Here is a 25,123-nt window from a genome sequence, read left to right as displayed (position 1 = left end):
TTACAGAATGATTATTTTACTTTGATATCTGTTGTGTTTTAATGCAATTATAGTATTCCTTTCATTTTTGTCGTACTAATATACACTGATGTTTCGTCTGCAACGTTCCAAATGATCTCACGTGCTGGATTTACCGAAAAAATTCAATGTATAAAATAAAATTAGGTTTAAGAATCTGTCAGTGATTCAAAATTACACCTTATTGTTACTCAGAGTTCTGTTCCACGTGGATTTCAGTATTTTTTTTTACAAAACGACCGTAGCTACAAACACGTATAGTCTTTTTCTGTGCAACGAAATTTGTACAGATAGAGCAGTGAACAAAGCAGTGCTGATCTATAACCCATCTTCCCTTAACTCCTATATAACAGTGTTGCTAATTGTAATACTGTTTCAAATTAAATATATTCATATAACAAACTTGACATGTTTGCAAGACATGTCTGTCCGCATAAAAAAATCGCAACTATGTTGTTCTAGAATTAAATCGGATTGGCTCGAAATGTTTATATATCTGCGAGTTTTTCTCCTTAAAAAGGGGCGTGTCTCTAAAAGCATCTGACAAAACTAGGTCTTGGAAGTTAAAGATCCCTATAGTTCTCTACAATCACGTGATTTGCAGCAAAATATTTTATCGCGTTTTATTTTAATTTCTGTTTTTATTGTTAATTTATTCTTGACTATTTTATGTGTGCAAACTTTATTTCATAAACATTAGCTAGAATTTTGAAAATCAAAAAGGTAACACTGCTAAAACACAAACCCATATTAAAGCAACTATACCGATTTCGTTGTTTTCAGTTAAATAACTAATAAGTGAATGCAAATTAACCCTAATGTTTACAAATGCGCATAAAGAGTAAATTTACCTTTGATTTTTTTCTAAATAAATTTTACTTCAGATTTATCTTTTACAACATATATTCAATTCGAACAACTGTAGATATACAAAATGAGTTAACAACAGCGTGAACTGTTTTCTTTCGATGTACACAAATAATAAACATAACTTTTATCATTATAATTTGACTTAACTTCTTGAATTAATGTAAATTAACTGTTATTTTTATTGGTTTGAGAGAATGTGAAAAAAAATTGTTTACTTATATTTCAATTTTTCAACCAAAACTGACTTTTTTGCGACGTCTACATTTTGTTTCCATCTTGTTTTCGGTCGGATACGAAACCGTATGAAAACGTGGTAGTGCATTTAAAATTAAGTCCCAGTAAAAACATTAATACTAAAGGTGAAGTTGGTTCAAGAAATTGTTTTAAAATCTTTGTGTATTCCCTAGATTTTCTAAAAATTATTCACGTAATTTATTTTTTTATGAATAATATGAACGCATTAGAAACAAAGAAGAAAAAAGATGGGAGGTTAGGCCTATTTATTCTGAGTACATTGTCTGCTAATAAATTATATCTATATAGCAGTACGTTAGGTCTGTTTTTATGAATAAGTTGTATAGGTGATGTTTGCCAGTTATAGCACTGTAAAACAAAATTACTGCCTGTTGTAACTTCAACCAATCACAATGAAAAAAGAAATTTTTGGTATCGTCTGATGAAATATTTTATGTCTCTTAGAAGAAAGGCGTTCCCCAAAGCAATCACCACACTCAACGCAGTTTTCATGTTTTCATCTTCCGGGCAATAAAAACTGTCACTGTGTCTGAGCTGTAATGGGAAAAATAAAAGATACAATTTGAAAAGGAATAAAGGCTTTTTGTTCCCTCTCGTGAAATCTTGATATTGTATTCAAACAGTTCTTTTGCATATATTAGTAGCCCTTAACTTCAATGAAAACTGTCAGACGAATTCAGGGTTTGTCTGGCATTTGTTTTTGTAACCAATTATTAAGACCTTTGCCAAAAGATGGTAGAAGTTCTTTTCCAGAAATAGCTATGGAATTATTTGTTTTTAAATCTGTTTGTTTTACAGTATAGATCATTAACTGGAGAACAGGTTTCAATTGTAGCTTAATACAAGTTAGCTAACATTGTAAAATCTAGAATTAATTGTAGTCAAGCATGTTCTTCGTACCTATTATCACTGAAGTAAATGTATATTTTATAAGTAAATTCATTATGTTAAATACGTCCAGATTATGTAAGATAATATACAATAAGAAGATAAATATTGTGCACATACTTATCAGTTATCCTATCTCTTTCTTTCTCTCACACACATTTGTTGAATATTTAGTTGAATACGTAAAATAACCAGATCGCGTAGTGTGTTAAGCTATAGAAGTGTGTAGTGTGTAGATGCATAGAAGAAATGATAAAGGGATTAGCCTAGAAGAAAAATGAGTGAGAGCAAAAATCCTACCGACTTTCATAGGGAAGTGATAGTTGGTGATTATATAACAAACAAGAGGATCGTCATCGAATAGTCCTTCTTTGGTTGGATGTTCAAAGGATATCATTACAATCAATCAACAGTACTGACCAAGCATTAATAAGCCTGTCATTAAGAAAAATTGTGATCTCAAATCGACCGAGCAGGCTTCTAGAAGATCACAAACATCAGACTCCATTTGTTCGATGCATTCAGCTGTTCTACTCTATCACTTGACAATAATAGTTCAGTCCCCAAAAATATTTATTTTATTTTAGTTAACACTTTAACGTTCTCTCTTATGTTTTTGTGTCTTAAAGCAAGTGCTACGTTTCGTGATGACGTTAAGTTTTCAAACCTAATTTTCTTTTTCTTTTTTAAATTAAGATGCATTGTTAAAAATAAGACTTTTTTCAATATTAATCGTGAACATAAAAGAATTATTGAAATGTTAACGAGAAATGTTGAGCGTGATAATATAAATTTAATTTTTAAATTTTGATATATTACAATTTAGCTTTTAGCTGTAAAGAAGACGATTTTAAACTTTTGTGTTTAGGCACCCAATAAAATACAATAATGTTGAAACCAACTAACTTTTTAAGACTTGTATAAAATGTACAGGTTTTCTTTACTTCAACTCGCGTATTTTAGGTTTTAGCTAAAGAAAAATTACTGGACATCATCTAGGAATAAACAAAACAAAAATGCTGATGAAATAAACACTATTAAATGTCTCCTATTTTGTTACATAAAAATTGTAAAACGATAAACAAAGCTTATAGTAAGCAAAGCAAATACATCAAAAATCTAAAGACTCTTATATCCTTAAAAATAACTTTGTTTTCAAAGCATAATGAAGTTGTTAATAACAGTTATTTCAAACCAAAACTCTCAAACTTCATAACAAGCTGTAGTAAAGGAAAGTGGCCGAACAAAATATTGATCAAGTTTGAGCAAGTCTCACGCACGTCCGTATTAGCTTGCCTGTGAATTGGCAATTCAGTTTTTACGAGAAGTTGAGATGGTTTCAGAAATTCATTAAAAATTACGTTTTCGTTACTTTACTGTTCGCTCTTGCTATCTCGGAAATGAAATAAGCTTTCATTTCTTCGAACGTCAAAAGATCTGGATGGTAGTTAGTTAAATAAAAAAAGACATTTTAAAGCAGCTATATAAAAGCTTCGCTACTTTAGGTCTCAATGCAGTGGAAAGAAAAATCCTGAGTTCGTTAAAGAAAGCGAATTTCTTCGGTGAGCAAAGATCTTAAGGAGAATTTGTGTCTGCTGATTTGGGGAATTTTTCTGCTCTACAAAAGGAGGTAAAACCGAAAATATTAGTCATTGTACTTAAAGAAGCGTTGGTAATATTGTCTTTAGTATTATTTTGATTATTTATTAGTGGACAAAAAGCATAACATTTACATGTAATGCATGCATAAATACGTACCATCCAGCAGATCTGTCCCAATTGTCTTTAAGACAATTTTTATGGTTCTTTTAGAACTAGTCCAAAATAATAATAATAATGGTTCTAGCGTTTAGTTGTTTTGTTTTATTTTTTGCACTGGTTCTAAACAAAATTAATGTGGTATTACGTGGAATATGTCGTAAAACTCCCTCTTACATGTCTTTATGAAGACTTTAATCAGACTACTAGCTTCTTTTCTGCTTGACATTTCTCCAGATACTGTCTGACGGGGAGGAAAGATGGCCGTGGATAGCCAGGTCGTTAGAGCGCTCAACTCATAATCTGAGGGTCGCAGGTTCGAATCAATGTCACACCAAACGTGTTTGCCCTTTCAACTGTTGGGCGTTATAAAGTGCGGTGAATCCCACTGTTTGTTAGCAAAAGAGTAGTCCAAGAGTCGACGTTGAGTGGTGATGACTAGCTGTCTTCCCCTCTAGTTCTTCCATAGCTAAATTAGGGACAACTAGCGCTGATAGTCCTCGTGTAGTTTTGCGCGAAATTCAAAACAAACAAATGTCTGCCTCTCACAGTCTGTATCTCATGAACGATTAATAGTAGAAAAACATTATACTTCCAAATAATTATTTTCAAGAGTACCATGCAGAAAAATTATTCACTTTTCATAATTCTTAAAATTTCTATCAACATCAATCCACTAGTCTTCGTATGTGTTTAACAGTCAATCTCAGAAAAGACGTATTAATAAGAACAAACATGTTTTGGTTGGGGAATATAGTGGAAAAAATGGGACTTTCTTCGTCGACTGATTGAAATAAATAATTGAGATAGGAGCATTAGTAGAAAAAACGCGTTAAGGTAGAAATATATTTTATTATATAATTGTGTTGTTCAGTTTGCACACACACATATATGTATTTTCATGTCAGTATTTTATACATGAATAATTGTATTCTACCATGTCGAATACTTTTATTTGAATCAAATTTAACTTCTCCCCTTGAACACTTCTTATTAAAATGACGACTTTTAATAGCGTATTTTCTTGCACTCAGTAAAATGAAGACGAACGGTGGCATCCTGCGAAAAAGAACCCGCGGCTACTTAGCGAACATGATCTCTCGTTGCATTGAAATGCAAACATTTTTGCCAACTATGCATTACAGTCAGTGCCCTTTGCTTAAAAACAAATTCAAAGCAATTTTCCTTGTTTACATAACGCACGGAATAACAAAATACGGTTGTAAATGGCCCACTAGACGTACACTGCGTATACGGTATGATCCAAGGCATTGGCTTGACTGCACAACTTTATTTTATCGTCACTGTGTTTAGAAGCTGATCGATGGATTGTTTCAACGGGCATCTACAAGTCTTCCAATGATATTAAGTTGCAAAAAACACACAAAGCATTAGATACTAACAATTCAACGTTAAAACACTATATACAGCAATACGTGAAACATTAAATATTGCAACAGTTATGTAGATACGTGAATATATATATATGTAAATTTACTACTAAAAAAAATCTACAATTGTTTTGGTCTCCAGGAATGAATCATTTGAATCTCAACATATTATTAGCTAAAAATAATCGAAAAATATTTTGTGGAAAAGGCTGAAGATATTATCATACACATAGCATTTACTGATTAGCCCTTAATATCTTGCAGTCTTCTGTTAAGAAGCAAGATTTCCTGTCCACATTCGGGCCATTTGTCAACAATACTACATAAGTTAAGCCCCACCCTAGTGGTTCAGCGGTAATTCTGAAGACTTATATCGCTCAAAACCAGGTTTCGATACCTGCGGAGGGCATACTGCACAAATGACTTTATGTAGCTTCGCGGTTGATAACTAACTTAACTTTATTTTTACGTAAAACATTATATAACTTATACCAAAATGCCTTGTTTACTGTGTGCATATTTCGCATTTAGAATGTGGTTTTGTATATTTCATAAATTGGCCGCCATCTCCATAAAACTATACATAAAAAATTTTTGCGCAAAGTTATACGAGTTAATTGCAAGTAGCCGCCCGATTTTGCCATAGATAGTCTCCCAGCGGCGTAGCTGTATGTCTATGGACTTACTTCTCAAGAAACCGGGTTTTGATACCCGTTGTGGGCCGAGCAATGAGAGCCCACTGTGCTGTTTTATGCTTAACTTAATCAAACATACAAATCAACAGATAGACTAGAAAAAAGGCAGCTAACTATTCTCCGTCAACTCTGTGTCTGACTAAATAGTTGAATTTGACCACCATTTTATAGAGCACCAGCTGGCTCATAGTGCGAAGAGAGTTTTTGCACCAACAGTAGGCGAACCAATAACCTTTGAATTCAAAGTACAGATAACGTTAACCATTTTTTTGTTATCGTGATTTTCGTTGATACATCCAGCAATAAGTTTTTCTAGTCCGGTTTCAAGAAAGAAAGCATTTTCAAGACTGAATGTTTCTATTAATGTAAATAAAATAACGACTTCTAACTCCAGAATATAATTTTATTAGCTCGATATTTCGTTATTACAGCTTCGTTAGGAGCTACCGATTTTTTGATTCGCTATTAGTTCCTGTCAGTGAACTGTTTAAAGAAATATTGAGCTAATAAAGTTAATTCTGAAGATTCAAGCCTTTAAATTATTTACGTTTATAAAAATGCATTGTAATAAATCTCGAATTGCGTTAATCAAAGCTAAGTTTAATTGTACTCTCAGATCATATCTAACATTATTTTGAAGAAATAAAGAAATCAGAATGTCATATTGTATTTTCAGAAAAAAAAGGTACATTTTACTTAATAATAGAAATTAGTTACCCAGAAATTCTATCTATTTGAGATACCTTTAAAATGTCTGAAGATAAAATGAAACACTCAAGAATAGAGGCTGATATTGAGGAAAAAGTAAATTATGACATATACGTTACATAAGCCTAACTTAACAAGAAAACACCCACCATGTAGCTGACGTTCGGTTTGTTAAGTTTAATGTACGCTTGTAGTTTTACTGTCACAGCAAACAAAGTAAAGATATTATGTTTTGTTTACGATTAAGCACAAAGCTACAAAATGGTCTCTCTGTGCTCAGCCCACCACGGGTGTCGAAACTCGGTTTGGCAGTGTGGGTCCGAAGATATACCGCTGCGCCACTGGAGAGGGTAGTAGAGAGTAACTGTTGTTTTATTGATGTGTTTTAAAACTTTCTCTTCTTTCAAAATGTTCGTATAAAGCAACTTTTCATCGTTTCGATTAAGATTAAAATTAAAAATATATTTTCATGGAAGTTAGATCCCAATAATAAAAGCAGGGGTTAGGGGAAAATCGATAATTTTTCGCTTGGCATTAACATGGGCAACATTTCTTTGGTATTGGTATCAGAACTGTATTTTTTTGTGTTCCGTAGTTTAATGCTAATTGGTTTGAATTTCGCGCAAAGCTACATGAGGGCTATCTGCGCTAGCCGTCCCTAATTTAGCAGTGTGAGACTACAGGGAAGGCAGCTAGTCATCACCACCCACCGCCAACTCTTGGACTACTCTTTTATCAACGAATAGTGGGATTGATCGTGACAGTATAACGTCCCCACGGCTGAAAGGGTGAGCATGTTTGGTATGAGGGGGATTCGAACCCGCGACCCCCGGATTACGAATCGAGTGCCTTAACCATTTGACCGTGCCGGGCCTTTTAATGCTCAACGTCAGCATTATATCTGCCATAGCTATAACAACTTATAGATTCACTATTAGATGTATGTAATTATATATTCAAAATGTACAGTGTATCTCACCATAATGTCACAGGCGTATAGATAAATGGTCATAAATACAATTTGTTTAAATAACGTCTTATTATGGTGGTAACATTCTACTGGGTCATACTGTAAAACGAACCTAGGCTACCATGCACCTTACTGACACTGGTAACAAATTACTGGGTCACACTGTGAAAATAACCTTATTGTCTCAAATGCTTGTTTGTTCTTAAAAGGTTTAAAGTGTTTGGTTCACGAGGTTATTTTATTTTTGATCTGCTATTATAGATCTCCATTAGGCCTTTCCAGGTAAGTTGTTATAAAACGAACGGCTTATGGTAACGTAACTCGTGAACAAATCTTTCCACGAAAAGCCTCATTCTTCCTTCTAAAATAACTTTTAAAGAATAACTAAAATTTAATTGAAAAATTTTGCTTGTACGATAAATCTGTTTTGAAACTAAATTATTACATTTTTTAAAAATCGTATTTTTTTATCGTAGTTCACATTGAAACCTTCAATGCAATAGAATGCAATGAGACTTTCTTTCTTGACGATAACCACCCTTATGATGTCATTAGCAGCCCTGGGTACCCAGAAAACTACCCAGACCTGACAGAGTGCTATTACGAGATTCGTGCTCCTAATCTAAAGAAGATAAATTTGGAATTTACTGATTTTTTACTGGAGGATCATGAGAGGTGAGCCAGTTTTATTTTCTTAACCAGGTTTATTTTTTAACTAATTAATTTTTGAACTTAAGTACATTTCATGAATTTCTAGAAGAAACCTAGAAATACGTTCCAGAGTTTTGCTCTTAAACGCAACAGGTATAGAAAAAACAATACTAACTGTTTTGTTATGTAATGAACCGCTGTTTAGTACAGAATTTATACACGCAGAGACTAATATATAGAGAGAGACGTTAGTTTATGGTAATTTTAAACTCTAGACTTCAGAAACGTGTTGGAGAGTAGAAAGGTGTAATGGAATGCACACGTCACTAGATGTAAGTACATTAGGGATGGTGCATTGTTTTATCCATTAAAGACTAATAACTTTAGTGGCCTGAATTGGTGCTGTTTTCAGCGAAACGTAAATAGAGGACACATCCTTGCCTCTCCAAACACGACACGAACAACGTGTACTTAAGGGATACAACTGATGAAAACTGGGTTTTATTCGACTGATATGCATGATGCGGAGAACTGGATAAATCTTCTGGATAAATTCTATTAAGCCAAGGTGTGTTTCAAATGAATATAACGTAAAGCACAAACAACGAATAATGCTATTCTGTCACTCATTATGTCTTAGAGACCGAAGTAATGGAATGTATTGATTTAACTGTCAGTGTATTAACTGTCATTAAACAAACACATATAAAGCAGGCGTGTGCACTTCCTATGGCTCAGTTTGTTCATCGAAATGGTATTGCAAATATGTCTTCAATGGGTTATCAGAAGTTTACAATACTATACAGTATTTCCTTTTATAACAATATCTATGTAATGGCTGAGCCACAAGTTCTGAGAATTACTGTAAATATTAAAACAAAAAGTTTGAATTTCTTGTTCTTCTTTCTCCTGCTTCTTGTTATTACGTGATAAGTCATGTAGTGTTTTATATTGTTGTCTCTCACAAGCAATAGTTTATTGTATGCGTGTAGCTACACGTCCATTGAAGTCATTTTGAGCCGTTGTGCATTATACCGTTTTGGAGGTAACATTCAAACCTGTACTCACAGCTACGTCATTGGAAAGCATCACGTAAAAAGCATACGCTGAGTCACTTATTATCACTGTTAAAGTGTTTGGACCTTCTGTCGTTGAAGCCAAGAATATGTTATCATACTGCTACTGGGAATAGTATAATTGTCTGTAGGTTTATAGTTATTATGCTAATGTTCACTGTCATAGGCTGGATAACAATATAGGCTATCAAGACGTAAATGCACTCCGGTGCTGCTCAGTTTAATGTTGTAGAGAGGAACAATCCCGTAACAGTTGCGTTAAAAAGTGAACTTTCTAATTAACTTTTTCATGTCTTTCAGTAATCTATGGTATTTTCCCCATAAAAGTAGCTCAAATAGAGAAATTGAGGTAAAAGAGTCACTTTTAGAGACTGTCGTATTCCAGCCGGCCTGATGAACCCTAATATAGGTAGTGTGGTTAGCACGCTATTACATATTATTCTTTGGTTTCACTCATGTGTTCCTAGAACTATGACGAGCTACCAACTAAAGTAAGCACACTGGCAGAAGTTCACGAATATGATGAACGCGAGACTTTTTGTTTTGAACAACTTTGAACTAACGTAAGTACTTTGAATCTTTTGTGGTTGTAAAGTTAGTATTTAAGAAAATTTTAGTTTGTTCAGTGTAAACAAAGAGTATTTATAGGTAGTCTAAAAAGTCGTAAAATAAACAAATTTAAAATTCATGAATTTTTAACAACTCTCGGTTGATTTACAATGAATGGTAAAGGGTGAAATGCATTTTATTTTAGGGTCGACTTACCATACACTAATAATGTATGAATCCGCTATAGTCTTCGGATATAATGTACACCATTGCCACCCACTAGTATCCACGTTATTTTGAGCCACTATGTTAGATAATGCGCTGTTTACACGTGACATATGACCTTCTCGATTCTGTTTGTTGGACAGCAGTAAGTCTACGGACTTACAATGTTTAAACCCGGCACTGGATTTTCCGTGGATAACATTTAAATATTCCAAGCAAGGACAATGATTTAACTGAAGTTGCTTGTTTGTTCTGAATTTCCAGCAAAGTTACACGAGGGCTATCTGCGCTAGTGGCTTCTCCTCTGGTCTTTCACTGTGAAATTAGGCGGTGGAAACTCTTGAGTTATTCTTTTACCAACGAATAGTGGAATTGATAGTTAACTTATAATGCTCCCAAGGCTGAAAGGACGTGCATGTTTGGTGTGACCGGGGATTCGAACCCGCGACTCTCAGATTATGAGTCGAGCTGCCTAACCACCAAGCCATGCCGAGCCAATGAAGTTATTAAATTCAGCAGATAGCCCTCGTGCAGCTTTGCTCGAAATTCGAAAACAAGCAAACAAAACAAACGTGGCGTTAGAGTTAAGTACTACGGCACTTTACTTTAAAGTAGAAATAAAGACATTACTCTACACTAAATCAGATATCTGAACAAATGTGAATATGAAATGAAAATTGTACTTAATCTTATGTATTCATCTATATAAATAAATGTCAGTATGTGTGTGTTTAGTATCTGTTTCTTACACGTTGTGACCCCCGCTGGTTCAGCGGTATGTCACCGGATTTACAACGCTAAATTCAGGGGTTCGATTCCCCTCAGTGGGCCCAGCAGATAGCCTGATGTGGTTTTGCTCTAAGAAAATAAACTCCTTACACATTTTCATAGATTAATTTACTTTAATCATGCCTAAACGAATTACATGGGAAGATGGTTTGGACCCCCTCCACGTCTAATTTCACATCTAAGTGATGAAAAACTTCTAGTGTTGTGTATCCCTAGCATTAAAATGAACTACGTTGTTAGAATTCTTAAAAATAACATTTCTTTCTCTTCAATATTAATGCCTTTCTATATTTTATTGCGTTTTTGTTGTTATGTTTATTAAAATAAAGTTTGTTTGTTAGTTTTTGAATTTCGATCAAATCTACTCGAGGGCTATCTGCTCTAGCCGTCCCTAATTTAGCAGTGTAAGACTAGAGGGAAGACAGCTAGTCATCACCACCGACCGCTAACTCTTGGGCTACTCTTTTACCAACAAATAGTGGAATTGACCGTCACTTTATAACGCCCCCACAGCTGAAAGGGCGGGCAAGTTTGGTACGACCATGATTCGAACCCGCGACACTCGGATTACGAGTCGAACGCCTTAAAACGCTTGGCCATGCCGGGCCCAGGAAAATAAAGAGAAACATAGTTTCCTATCCTTCTTTACAAACTAGTTTTTATTGCACGCGTATAATGGATGGGTGTCTTATGAGAGAGATACCTACTGTTGGGTTTACAATAGTTCTGAGCAGGCCCCCCAGTGGCTCAGCGGTATGTCTGTGGACTTATAACGGAAAAAACCGGGTTTCGATATCCGTGGTGGGCAGAGCACAGATAGTCCCTTGTGTAGCTTTGTGCTTAATTCAAAACAACAACAACAAGTTCTGAGCAGTATTCGGGTGACCAATGACTGGTAAAAGTTTTTGTACTCTTCAACTAAACAAATTAGAACTATGGTGTGTTTAAAGGAGGACTCTGTTTGAACTATTGATTAACCTAAGTCAGGTTGTCTTTAACTGTTATTGTTTAGTATACTTTAAAAACTGATACACCAGAGAGAAGGCAGGACCCATCGTAAACTCTTGTTTGATCAGATAGTTAGTTTTGAACGTCACTTTTATTGCGCATTCACCACAACTCCAAGGTGCAAAGTTAGTTTTAGCGGAAAAAGGATGAGGACTATGAATTCTCAGGTTAACAACCTAAGAAACAGTTATATAAAACTGCACTAGCTGTAGTAACAGATATGAATGTGTCTGTATCAGTCTTTCTTTCATTATGTGAACTGAATCAAATTGGTTTAATCAAACAGAGTTTTAAACATGTTTGAGGAAATAGTTGATAAAATTTCTAATAATCGGCTCACTGAAAATCACTTGAATCTAAAGGATATGGTTTAACTTTGTTAGAGATTGAAACTTTAATAGAATATTTATGGAGCTAAGTGTAGTGCTATTACTGAAAATCGCGAAAGTAATTTTGCTTTCTCATCTGAGTATTTTAAACAAAAAGTAATTACATCTATCTATCTATGTACAGCGACTCTGTTAAAAGTACAATGGTTACATGATTTAACAAAATAGATAATGGTTTTTATGTTTGTAATCAGATCCACATCACACTGGTTTTTTTCTGTTATGTTGTGGTTACGGTTTCATATCTCTATTTTAGACACTCAGTGGCCACTTTGTTAGGTACACCTATCTAGTACCGGATAGGACCCCTTATTGCCTCCAGAAAAGCTTGATTTCTTTGCAACATGGATTCAACAAGGTGCTGGAAACATTCCTTAGGGATTTTGATCCATGCTAACTCAGTAGCATCAAGCAGCTCATGCAGATTTGTCGTCCACATATTCGTGCTGCGAACCTCCCGTTCCACCTCATCCCAAAGGTGCTCTATTGGATTGAGATAGTTGGACTGCACGCCATTGGAGTATACTGAAGTCACTGTCATGTTCGTGGAACCAGCTTAAAATGATGCCTGCTTTGTAACATGGCGCATTATCCTGCTGGAAGTAATCATTGGAAAACGGGTAGACTGTGGCTATAAAGGGATGCACATGATCAGCATCAATGCTCAGATACGCTGTAGCATTCAGCTGATGTTCAGTTGGTATTGAGGGGCCTAATGTGTGCCACGAAAACATTTCCCACACTGTTATACCAACACCATCAGCCTGTACGGTCGACACAAGACAGGGTGGATTCATGAATTCATGCTGTTAATGCCAAATTCTTACCATACCATCTGCATGTCGCAGATGAAATTGAAATTCTTCAGACCAGGCGACGTTTCTCCAATCTTCAATCGTGCCCACTGTAGTCTCATTTTTCTGCTCTTAGCTGACAGAAGTGGAACCCGGTGTGGTCTTCTACTGCTGTAGCCCATTTATTTCAAGGTTCGACGCGTTGCGCATTCAGAGATGCCCTTTTGCACACTACTGTTGTAAAGAGTGGTTATTTGAGTATTTTGGCCTTCCTGTCAGTGTGGCCAGTTAAGTGACTTGGCATTCAGGCTTAACCCATTCCTAATTTTTCATTGCTTACAAGAATGTAGGGGAGGTAGCCAGTCATAAGAATGAGCGCCTCAGGAGAAGCATATTGACTTCCACTTTTATAACACCCCAATAATTGGGGTCTATCATTAACAAGGCGTTTTCACCCACAGAATTTCCGCTTACTGGATGTTTTTTGTTTTGTTTTTCGCACCATTCTTTTTAAACTCTAGAGACTGTAGTGTATGAAAATACGAGGAGGTCAGTAGCTTTTTAAATGCTGGAGCCACCACATCTGATGCTAACAATCGTTCCACGGTCAAACTCGCGTAAATCACACATCTTTCCATTCTAATATTCGGTCGAACAACAACTGAACATTTTGACCACGTCTGCATGCTTTATATACTGAATTGCAGCCACATGATTCGCTGTTCGGCTATTTGCATTGAGGAGCAGGTGTGCCTAATAAAGTGACCGTTGAGTGCATGTATTGCATCCTCTTCTGTAGAACAGATATAATTTATTACTTAACTTTATGGAAGAATAGCCTAAAAATCGTGAATATTTTTCATGATCAACAATACGAGTTTTGCACATCTTTCTTGTTTGATGTAAAATCCATAACTGAGAATTAAAAGAAATGTAAAAAAAAATTAACTAGCGTGATTGTTTTTCATGAATATTACATTACGCCTATTAATTTATAATTTTTTCGCAAGCCTTCAGTCTTGAAAACCATAATTATTAATGAAAAATGGTTGTAGATAAACGTTGTTGTACAAGAAACAACATTCATACTAAATAATAAAACTATGGATCTAAATAGCAATAAAAATAGTTGTGTAGTCACTTTTTACAATTTACAATACAATTCAAATTGGAATTTTCGACCTAAGCAAATTTCATGCGCGTGCAGGCAAAATGGCCAGTTAAGTGACTGAGAATTCAGGTTTAACCCATTCCTAATTTTGCATTGCTTACAAGAATGTAGAGGTGGCAGCCAGCCATAAGAATGAGTGCCACAGAAGAAGGAGATTGACTTCCACTTTTATAACGCCCCAATAATTGAAAGTTCTGAGAGTGTGTTCAGCGACATCTTGTCTCGATTTCTGGAACTTTCAATTCGCCGCTTAGCACTATCATCAGTGGGTCATGTGTTGGGCTCACGTAGAAAAGAGGTAAAGTAAGCCTAATTCACGTATACCAGAGTGTTTTTTGTTCTTGTTGTTTTTGAGCTTACCAAACCACGTTCCAAAAACAAGAAATAGTTTTAGATATAAAGCTGATTAGATTAAAGACAAACCTAAAAAGAGTTACTGAAAATAGTGTATATTAAGAATTGTAATAAGAATATATATTACAATTCGTCTATTAATGGCCAAAGTAATAAGTAATATATATTTCAATTCGTCTATTAATGAGAGTATATACTACAGTTTCATCTACTAAGAAGAGAATGCACTACACGTTTATCCATTAAGAAGAGTATATATTACAAGTTCATTCATTAAGAAGAAAGTATGTTACCATTTTATCATTTAAGAAGAGCTTACATTGCCATTTCAACCACTGAGAGAGTTTATATTACCAATTCATCTATTAAGAAGACAAGAGTGTATATTATCATTTCAGACATTAAAATAGTATATATGATTATTTCAGCCACTAAGAACATCGTTTATTGTCACTTCATTAATTAAGAAGAGTGTATCATTTCTTCTATTCAGAATATTTTATATTACCATTTCATCCATTGAAAGGAATCTAATTCTTCGAGTTCGTTATTACACCTAAAGCTCGATATTTAATTTCTTCCGTTTATTTAGTGTATTAAAGTGATGTATTCATTTGTCTGTTTGCATCCGATGTAAGGAATTTTTCACAGGTTATATAACGTATTTCAGTTTATGTCCAGATCGTACGCTTTCGTATATGAAGGCAAGATGAAGTTCTGATATTATCTGCTCGTTATCTCAACAGAAATCGATATAAGCTTTTGTAGGAATAGAATCGTTAACGTATCCTAAAGTGCTTGTCTCCAATTTAGCAATATATCGAAAACCTTTATTACTTCCTTCAAAATGCTCCCGATATTTTAAAACATTTCTTCTTCTTGTTAAAACTTCGTGTTACAACAACTGTGTGCAGATACCAATGTAGAACGAATGAGGATTATCATATTAAAGTTTATTTCTAAAAGTTATCAATAATCTCTATTCGTGCATTGATATATTGAAATTAATATTGTTTATTCAACGTTTACTTATAGTTCTAACTATTCTGTATATATATATATCAACCAAAATGTGCCAAAAAATCACCAGGGGAAAGAGGATCGCACAGCCAGCACCAAAGAAATGATGACCACATTAGTATAAATAACGTTGTCCAATGACTATAGTAATGCTAATGAGTAAAACTAACCTTAAAAATCTTTAAAAAGAAATCACTGCAGTAAAAACTCTTCTTTTTAAAGATTTTTAAGGTTAGTTTTACTCATTAGCATTACTATAGTCATTGGACAACGTTCTTTATACTAATGTGGTAATCATTTCTTTGGTGCTGGTTGTGCGATCCTCTTTCCCCTGGTGACTTTTTGGCACATTTTGGTTGATATATATATATACAGAATAGTTAGAACTATAAGTAAACGTTGAATAAACAATATTAATTTCAATATATCAATGCACGAATCTAATCTTAATTCGTCATTTGCCCAAACGTAAGTGATATCAAAAGAACCCCGATTGCTTTTGAAAGTCCAATCTATCCTTATTATGAGGTGATATGAAAACGAAGAGAACAGCTCGATGCCACTGTGGTGATACTACTGTGGTTCGTCATCACAACAAAGGCGCCACTTTTGATTACAGCAAACATTCATACTTCTTGTTTTTACAGTGGCTTATCCGAGCATCACCATGACAACAACGACCAGATCCTTATTTTTTATTTTACATTAATATAGTTAACTTACATTCGAGTTATGGTAAGTTCTGTTTTACATTAAGAATAACAATGTAGAATGACATTATAGGTATTACTATAGCGACGAGATATAAGATCGTGGTTAGTGGCGATCGATTCGTAGTCTGCGAATTGTAGGTCCATATCTTCGACGCCGAACGTGTTCACCCTTTTAGCTGAGGGGTGTTGTTATGTGACGATTAATCCCATTATTCGTAGGTAAAAGTGTAGTCCAAGAGTTGGTGGCGAGTGGATGCCGTTGGCTTACTACCTTCCCTCTAATCTATCATTTCTAAATTATAGGCGGCTAGCGCTTATAGATGTATGGCAACTTTGCCCGAAATTGAAAACTAACAAACAAACCACTGATATCAGTTATAATAACAATATTTAGTAACGTGCTTATTTAAATTTTTATGAATTTGTTGTTGCCGTTGTTATAACGATAGCTCTATCATATGATTGAGGGATTACAACGCTAAACTTCGGGATTCAATTCCTTCTCTCGGTTCAATATAGACAGCCTATTGAACAGCTTTGAACCAACAACAATGAAACAGCTCTGTGTTGAAAACCACATGAAGAAAATATTCAAAAATCTCTCTAGTATTATAATTAGTTTTCATCTCTATTTCATTTAAACCAGGTCGACGGCCCAGCTTGGCCAGGTGGTTAAGGCACTCGACTTGTAATCTGAGAGTCGCGGGTTCGAATCCCTGTCACACCAAACATGCTCGCCCTTTCAGCCGTGGGGGAGTTATAATGTGACGATTAATCCCACTATTCGTTGGTAAAAGAGCAGTCCAAGTGTTAGCGGTGGGTGGTGGTGACTAGCTGCCTTTCCTTTAGTCTTACACTGCTGTATTAGGGATGCCTAGCGCAGATAGCCATCGAGTAGCTTTGCGCGAAATTCAAAACAAACAAAATAAACCAATCAAAAACAAACAAACAATAAACCAGGTCGAAATCGGTACTGATATATGTTTTGCACATGGTCATAACTAGAAGAAGTTAATAAATAAAATGTTCATACTTTATTACAGTTGTTACTATGATTACCTGGAAATCCAAGATGGCGATGACGTTGAAGCAGTGTCACGACACTGTGGAGACTATAGACAGAAGTTAAAGTTACTACGTCACTTAAGCTCTACCAATCACCTGAAGTTAAAATTCCTCTCTGATTTCTCTTACTCAAACAGAGGATTTCGAGCTGAGGTTCGTCTTTGGAATGGTAAGAATTATAATAAAGTAAATAGACAGACAGACAAATAAATAGCTATTAAAGAATTAAAATAAAACCTTAAAATATTTAGTGTGATAGTTTTTAAAAACTATGTTTATTCTGCCCTATGTGTGTCTGTATTAAGTACAAGTATTAGCGGAAGCGTGATGATCTTTTCAAAATTATCAGTATTATATCCTAATTTTTAATTTGCAAATTTTCCTAAGTTAGATAAATTAAAGAAAGATATCGAAGTTGCGATAATTTGTTAACCTTTCATTAGCTTCACTATTCGCTGTCTACTCTACCAAGTAATGTATATATATATTAGTTTTGTTCTTGCACCACTTTAGGTCCATTTAACTTCGTACAAACTATAATTATTATCCATTGAAACCTTAAAAGATAACTGTTAACGAGATTATATACATTTGAACCCTATATTCACTGAGAAAGTAAATGGTTTGATTTAGTAGTTTAAATTTGTAACTGTTATCTGTAAAAAAAAAAAAAAATCCTTAAATGTCTTTTCAGCAGATGTTTTATGAGTTTCTTATAGAGTTCTAGTCAGAATGATAAAGTGATCCGAACAAAATTCCTGCATTGAATTATATGATATTTAAAGAAAACTCCTCACTATAAAGTTCGTTTCACTATAGAAACCCCTGATTAGTTAGTGGTTCTCCAAAATAGTTTTAATGTGACCCCTGATTAGTTAGTGGTTCTTCAAAATAGTTTTAGTGTGACCCCTGATTAGTTAGTGGTTCTCCAAAATAGTTTTAGTGTGACCCCTGATTAGTTAGTGGTTCTCCAAAATTGTTTTAGTGTTATTCTATCTGTACAATACGTTTCTAAGCAAAACCATATTATATATGTTGTTTTAATGTCTCTTTCGCACTGTAGCTGGAGCATATAAAGACCCACCAACACTAATCTATTTGTTTCTAAAATTTTATATGACACTATTACCATTCCTCAGTGGGGCATAAATATAAAGACTTACAACTCTATAAACAGGGTTCGATTTCCCACGGTAGATACAGCAGATATCGTAATGTGGCTTTGTTCCAAAAGAAAGAAACAAGCAAACAAGATAGTATTATTTGGAATGCGCTTTAATAAATGCTTCTTTAATTTAGAAGTATTAGGAAAAAGTATCGCTTGATAAAAACCTGTGTGGGGTTGGCGACTAAATTTGAAAAAAAAGGAACCAAACAAAACAGGGCTGGAGATGAGTATATCACTTGATTCTGCTGTGTGATCATTAGCTGGACATTATTGACTTTCACACTTTATCTACCTAAAGCTTCATATTTTAGTAGATTCTTAACATTTATCATTACACCCTTCGTTTAGTTAACTTTACAGTGCTACTTTTATGACTATTTCACAATAGAATAACATTTTACCACTGGAAATTCTGGTTCTATTTGTCTTGCTAATGAGAAAGCCAGTAATGTAGCACTTTTATTCTCCATGTAAATTCAAATAGGCTTAGATCTGAACATTAGCTGGATCAAATAATATGTCCACGCCCATTACTATCTTGTTTAGTTTCTATTTGCGAGTTAAGTAGCCAATCCCACATAGTTTTTTTTTATTTAGTTATAATGTTTTTCCTATTACTTGTTCACTTTTTTGTAAGATGGTGTCAATTATAGTGTATTTTAAAGCTTCATAAATGTTTTTTGTAATAATAGTAATAAAATAGGTAATCAAATATCGTGAAAACTCTTTCGCTCTATCAAATTATGATAAAATTAGTGTTGCTGTTAAACCTGGATAAGCGCTAGGTTTTTTTAAGAAAGATGATGAACAAACGTAAGAAATCTTGGATTTAGCTGTTCGCCAGTTTTCGACTTTGGGACGCTCTAGATAGCTGAAAAGCGGCATATATACCGGAGATAGAGTGACTGTGCTAGGTAGTTCTTCATATACAGCTTCTGATGACTTATAAAGAAGAAAATCCTGATGACTTTTGTATTGCTTTAATACGGGCGTTCGTGCCATCCTTACACATAGAGTGCAAGCACACTCTTCATTAAACAGAAAATCTTTAAAACGTTTAACTAACAAACTTAAATACATTTCCTTGAGTCACAGCTGGGAATATCCGTACTCTGGATGTTTTTGTCACTACATGTCTTACTACGCTCCAAGTGTTCAGTCGATAGAAAATACTGTTGTCAATTTATCTATAAAACTAACAGATTTGTAGAAGTTCTGTTAGTTACTAAGTGAGAAACCAAATTTATTTCCGTTTTACTTAGTTAATATTTTCAGTTAAACAATTTCACTCTGTATATCGCTTGGCCAGTGAACATGAGCATACTGATAAAAGGTGGTATTTCGCAAGGTCCTTCTATTTTATGATTTCAAATTCAGGAAAAAATGGAAGAAATATAATAATAAATAACTTTTTTTTTCTAAGAGTTTCAAATGTTTAAAATGTATGTTCATGACCCCACTTTTTGTCAGTCCGTAACGTTCGTCGTCCGCAAGTTTCTTTGTATTGATCTAATTTGTGTCTCCATATTAAGCTGCACATAAAGTAGTGTCCTACATATATTTCTAGATAACGTGTCTTCTGCAGCACAGTGTGACAGCAAGATATTTCACCTATTCAGAAATCAGTGTTATCTACTAGCTTCGTATCCAGAAGTTAGTTGGCACACCGCGCGTCAGATCTGTGCTGAGTCTGAAGCGAGGCTGGCCACCATTTTTACTCTCGAAGAAAAACGTTTTGTGAATAATCTCATTCAATCCACTGAAGCTATTAGGTCTGGACTGTTGTACTGGGTAGGTGGAGTCAAAGAAATTGGAACCAAAACGTGGCACTGGGTTGATGGACAGCAAATAAACCAATCAGGTAGTAAAATATTTAAATTCTATTACTTCCCGAATGCTATTATTTTACATAACTTTAAGTGTGTAGCGAATTGTTGCTTGTTAAGAGAAAACTTCGGTGTAGTCTTAAAGGCCTATCAGTGATTAATACGCTATTAACTTGGATTTTAAATATATTGAGTTAAATAATAAGATAATATAATTTCAAATAAGTGATAGTTGGCTTTTGAAGGTTGATAAAATTCTCTGTGGGTAACTATTACATACAATAAAAATTTTAAAACAGTAGGAAAAAAATCATTTTGTTTGTTTAGGAGCAAATATTCGCAACAATCTATCTATATTGTACACATCACGGGGATTGAGCATTGAATTTAGGTTTAAGAGCCTCGAAGTTTACCGCTGAGCCGTTGTAGGAGAGCTGTTTTAAAAGATCATGAACAATGTAATGTTTTCCTATTTACACGTACGTAGGGTAGATTGGATTGGATAAAAAACTAACCAATACATTGCCCTAGGAAACAATTTTTGATTGGTCACTGCCACCTTGTCATTACTAGAGAGAGATTGAATCTTGAGCCATTTTAACGGCAAATACTGCATACACACAACGTATTTTATTGAATTGAAATAAGCACGTTTTATCATAACACATAATTACACATGCCGTGAAAAATTGGCCAGGGTACGGCTTGACATTCCTTTACGCTTCCTACGACCCTGCAGTAATATAATAGGACAAATTATAATAATCGTTTGCGTGACAGATTATAACTAGTGAGATGAATGTGACATTCACAAAAAGAAAACCCGTAATATAAGCCCCCCCCCCCCAATGGCACAGCGGAATGTCTGCAAACTCCATACTCGTGGTGGGCAGAGCACAGATAATCCGTTGTGTAGCTCTGTGCTTAATTCAAAACAAACAATCAATCAATTGAACAACAGTGTGTACTTCTTGGCGAAAGACATAGATTTTATATTTCACAGCGAAGAAGACAGGAACAATATAGATTGTGTACTTCGCTTTGCGAAAAACTTTATCAACTGTCTCATGTTTATTATTAGCTATTATCAATAATTTTTTCATAAATATTTGCAACCATGTTTTGGGCTCTCATTCAAATACACTTATTGAAAATTATAAGTTGTTTTTTTTAATAAGATGAAAGTATACATCAAATTTCTTTTCATGTTGTTGTTGTTTTTTTGGAATTTCGCGCAAAGCAAGTCGAGGGCTATCTGCGCTAGCCGTCTCCAATTTAGCAATGTAAGACTAGAAGGAAGGCAGCTAGTCATCATCACTCACCGCCAACTCTTGAACTACTCTTTTTGTCAACGAATAGTGGGATTGACCGCAACATTATAACGCTCCCACGGCTGAAAGGGCGAGTATGTTTGGTGTGACGGAGATTCGAACTCGCGACCCCCAGATTACGAGTCGAACGCCTTAAATCACCTGGCCATGCATTAAATAGCCTTATAAAATGATATAAAACAGTTACACGGAAACGTAGTTTGGAAAATTGAAAATTGTCGAAATTAAGAACTAGTGACTAGACTCCACTGACTTATAACACTAAAATCCAGGGTTTGATTCTTCCACGGTAGACACAGCAGATAGCTATCAAGCATATTTAAATTATTAGATTTACAGAATTTATGAAATTGTATTTAATTTGTTTCTATGTCACTCCATCAAATAAACTATAGAATTAATTTTTGAAACCTGTTTGTTTGTTTGTTTTGGAATTTCGCACAAAGCTATTCGAGGGCTATCTGTGCTAGCCGTCCCTAATTTAGCAGTGTAAGACTATAGAGGGAAGGCAGCTAGTCATCACCACCCACCGCCAACTCTTGGGCTACTCTTTTACCAACGAATAGTGGGATTGACCGTCACATTATAACGCCCCCACGGCTGGGAGGGCGAGCATGTTTGGCGCGACTCGGGCGCGAACCCGCGACCCTCAGATTACGAAGTGCACGCCTTAACGCGCTAGGCCATGCCAGACCTTTTGAAACCTTAAAAAATAATTCATATAAGAGTTCTAACTTAGCTCTTTAGGTATATTCAAAATGTTTCGATCACATTTGATGTGCTGTTATACTTCTTAAGTGCACAGAATTTTAAACTTTCACAGAGAATAACATTTAGACTCTAAGTAAAACACAATTTTTGACACCTACGTTCCATTTTGTGTCAAAACGGGCGGTTAATAACCACAGAAATCATTGTCCATAAAATAGTTAACATAACCTAAAATGGATTAAGTTAAACGTTTTGTTGTTGTTGTTGTTTTTTTGTACATTCCAAATCAGTGGTTTTCTTAGAGCTCAGATAAAATATCGAATTCTGCTAATCTCATCTTACTAAATCAGAGTGGTTCAGCTGACGACCGCGTTTATCTGGCTCGTGCACTCATCATGAATTGCATATTAACATTCAAGTATTTCGTTTGTAAGAAAATTACAAAAATATAAAAACAAGTGTTATGGCCCTCCAATGCTTCCATTCTTTTAAACTCCGGCACACCATGCGTTGAATCATCACTATATATGGTCAGTTCTATTGTATCTGTATCGTGTTTCTTCAACCACTCGCCCTTACTTTTATACGCACAAAGAAAAGGTTGTGTAAGTGTGTTTATATGCGTAATGTATTTGATAAGATAAAAATACAGTACATCAGATGATTTTAATCTAGAACAAAAAGCACGCAATCTAGTCCGACTAATAACAGAGTTTTTTGTGTGGGCCAATTTTATCAGATGTTGAAGTAGTTTTTGATTTCAGTATCAAATTCTTTTTGAGAGAAAAAGAACGTCTACAGTAAGAAATCTTTTGTTTCGAATCTTTATAAACATAGAAGATATAATTCATGTGCGTTATACAATGTTCTCTGCTGGCACAGCGGTAAGACTACGGATTTACAACTCTTAAATCAGGGGGTTCGATTCCCCTCTTGTGGCCTGGCATGGCCAAGCGCGTAAGGCGTGCGACTCGTAATCCGAGGGTCGCGGGTTTGCGCCCGCTTCGCGCTAAACATGCTCACCCTTTCAGCCGCTAAACATGCTCACCCTTTCAGCCGTGGGGGCGTTATAAAGTGACAAATCGATTCCCCAAACAAACAAACAAATCGCTGAACATAGCCGAGAGCCCGATGTGGCTTTGCTATGAGAAAAAAAAAACACCTTTTATACAATAATCATGAAAAAATAGTATCGATAATAAAAATCAAATCAGGTACTAAACGAAGCACAAGTTGTTGATTAAATGTTATGAAATACAAATTTATAATCAAGTAACTTCATTTAATGTTCCAACTAAAATCTGTGTTTCAATTCCTCCGCGGTAGACAGTTAGCAAGAATATTAGAATTACAAGATTTACAGAATTTTATTAAACTAATATAAAAGCAGGTAATAACGTGATATCGAATAGTATTCTCAGAGTATTAAATCCCACAGTTATGGTCAAAATGTTTGTATCACCGTCGAAGTTTAGGAGAATTTTAAAAAAATATGCGAACATAAATTAGATCTCTTACTTGACAATATTTTAACAAACAAACTATAAAATAATTCCACAAAAGTCTAAATGAAGTCATAATAGCAGTGTATTTGATGGTTTCTATAATTTTCTGACGCAATTATTTTCAAACTGTGTTCCGTAAAACCCCCAGGTTCCACGACAGGTTACTAGAATTTCTTCACAAAAGTAACAGATGATGATTTTTTTTTTTCTCCAATTACTAAGCGTTAGCCATAAAGGTTCAAACGCATCTTTAAGATTCATGAGTCAGTTAATATTCAATATTCTCCATAAGGCTGATTACACAAGCAAAGTAAATTAGATATATTCACATGTATATAAATTTGTCTATGTATATATGCGTATAATAAGAGAGAACACGCGACTTCTAGTGAGACTTTGAGGGGGGGGGTAAAAGTTGGGTTTCGTAACGGAAGGAAAGAAATTAGAGGGTTCCATGACTTCGTAAGGTTTGGGATTTAGAGGCCAATTGAGCATGTCTTAAAGTTTGTTTGTTTGTTTTGAATTTCGCGCAAAGCTACACGAGGGCTATCTGCGCTACCCGTCCCTAATTTAGCAGTGTAAGACTACAGGGAAGGCAACTAGTCTTCACCACCCACCGCCAACTCTTGGGCTACTCTTTTACCAACGTCACATTATAAAGCACCCACGGCTGAAAGGGCGAGTATGTTTGGTGTGATGGGGATTCGAACTCGTGACTCTCGGATTACGAGTCGAGTGCCTTAACCACTTGGTCATACAAAGAGCTATTCTTTGTGTTTTCCTAGCAACCTATAAAATGAGCATTATTCAGTAGGTTTCATACAACTTTAATATGCAAAATTGGATAATTCTAGAATGATGCAATATTTTGAACATAGCTGCAGTAGTTTTGTAAGATTGATCATAAGGTAGAATACGTCATATCATACAAGATTTCTTAGTTAAAATTATAATAATTGCATAATACTTTTGTACTGTTTAAAATTAAAACTGAACTGAGAGAGTTGAATAATCATAAACTGATAAAAAAGTAGTAGTGCTGAGTAGGAGTTTAATTAACACGTGCAACGAAAAACAATAACACTGTAATAATAAGTGTAAAATAGGCCTAATGTGTACTAAGCCTATTTCTATAAAAAGATCTTCTCATTGACGTCTGATGGAGTTTTTCTTGAAACCTCATTATTGATTTGAATTTAACTCCACAAAGATTTGTCAAAAATCT

General features: G+C 34.8%; 1 protein-coding gene across 8 annotated transcripts in view; it reads left to right on the top strand.

The window, feature by feature from the left end:
* Positions 1–25,123, top strand: part of LOC143250810 (uncharacterized) — a 222,342-nt gene that overhangs the window by 160,685 nt on the left and 36,534 nt on the right. For all 8 annotated transcript variants that reach the window (XM_076501840.1, XM_076501838.1, XM_076501835.1 and 5 more), the window contains 3 exons: positions 8,030–8,228; positions 17,336–17,526; positions 20,093–20,386. In XM_076501840.1, coding sequence (XP_076357955.1) covers positions 8,030–8,228; positions 17,336–17,526; positions 20,093–20,386 — 684 coding nt within the window. The remainder of the gene's footprint in view (positions 1–8,029; positions 8,229–17,335; positions 17,527–20,092; positions 20,387–25,123) is intronic.

Source organism: Tachypleus tridentatus, chromosome 5, assembly GCF_004210375.1.
Source record: "Tachypleus tridentatus isolate NWPU-2018 chromosome 5, ASM421037v1, whole genome shotgun sequence".
NCBI lineage: Eukaryota > Metazoa > Arthropoda > Merostomata > Xiphosura > Limulidae > Tachypleus > Tachypleus tridentatus.
This window is presented reverse-complemented; position numbering and strand designations above follow the sequence as displayed.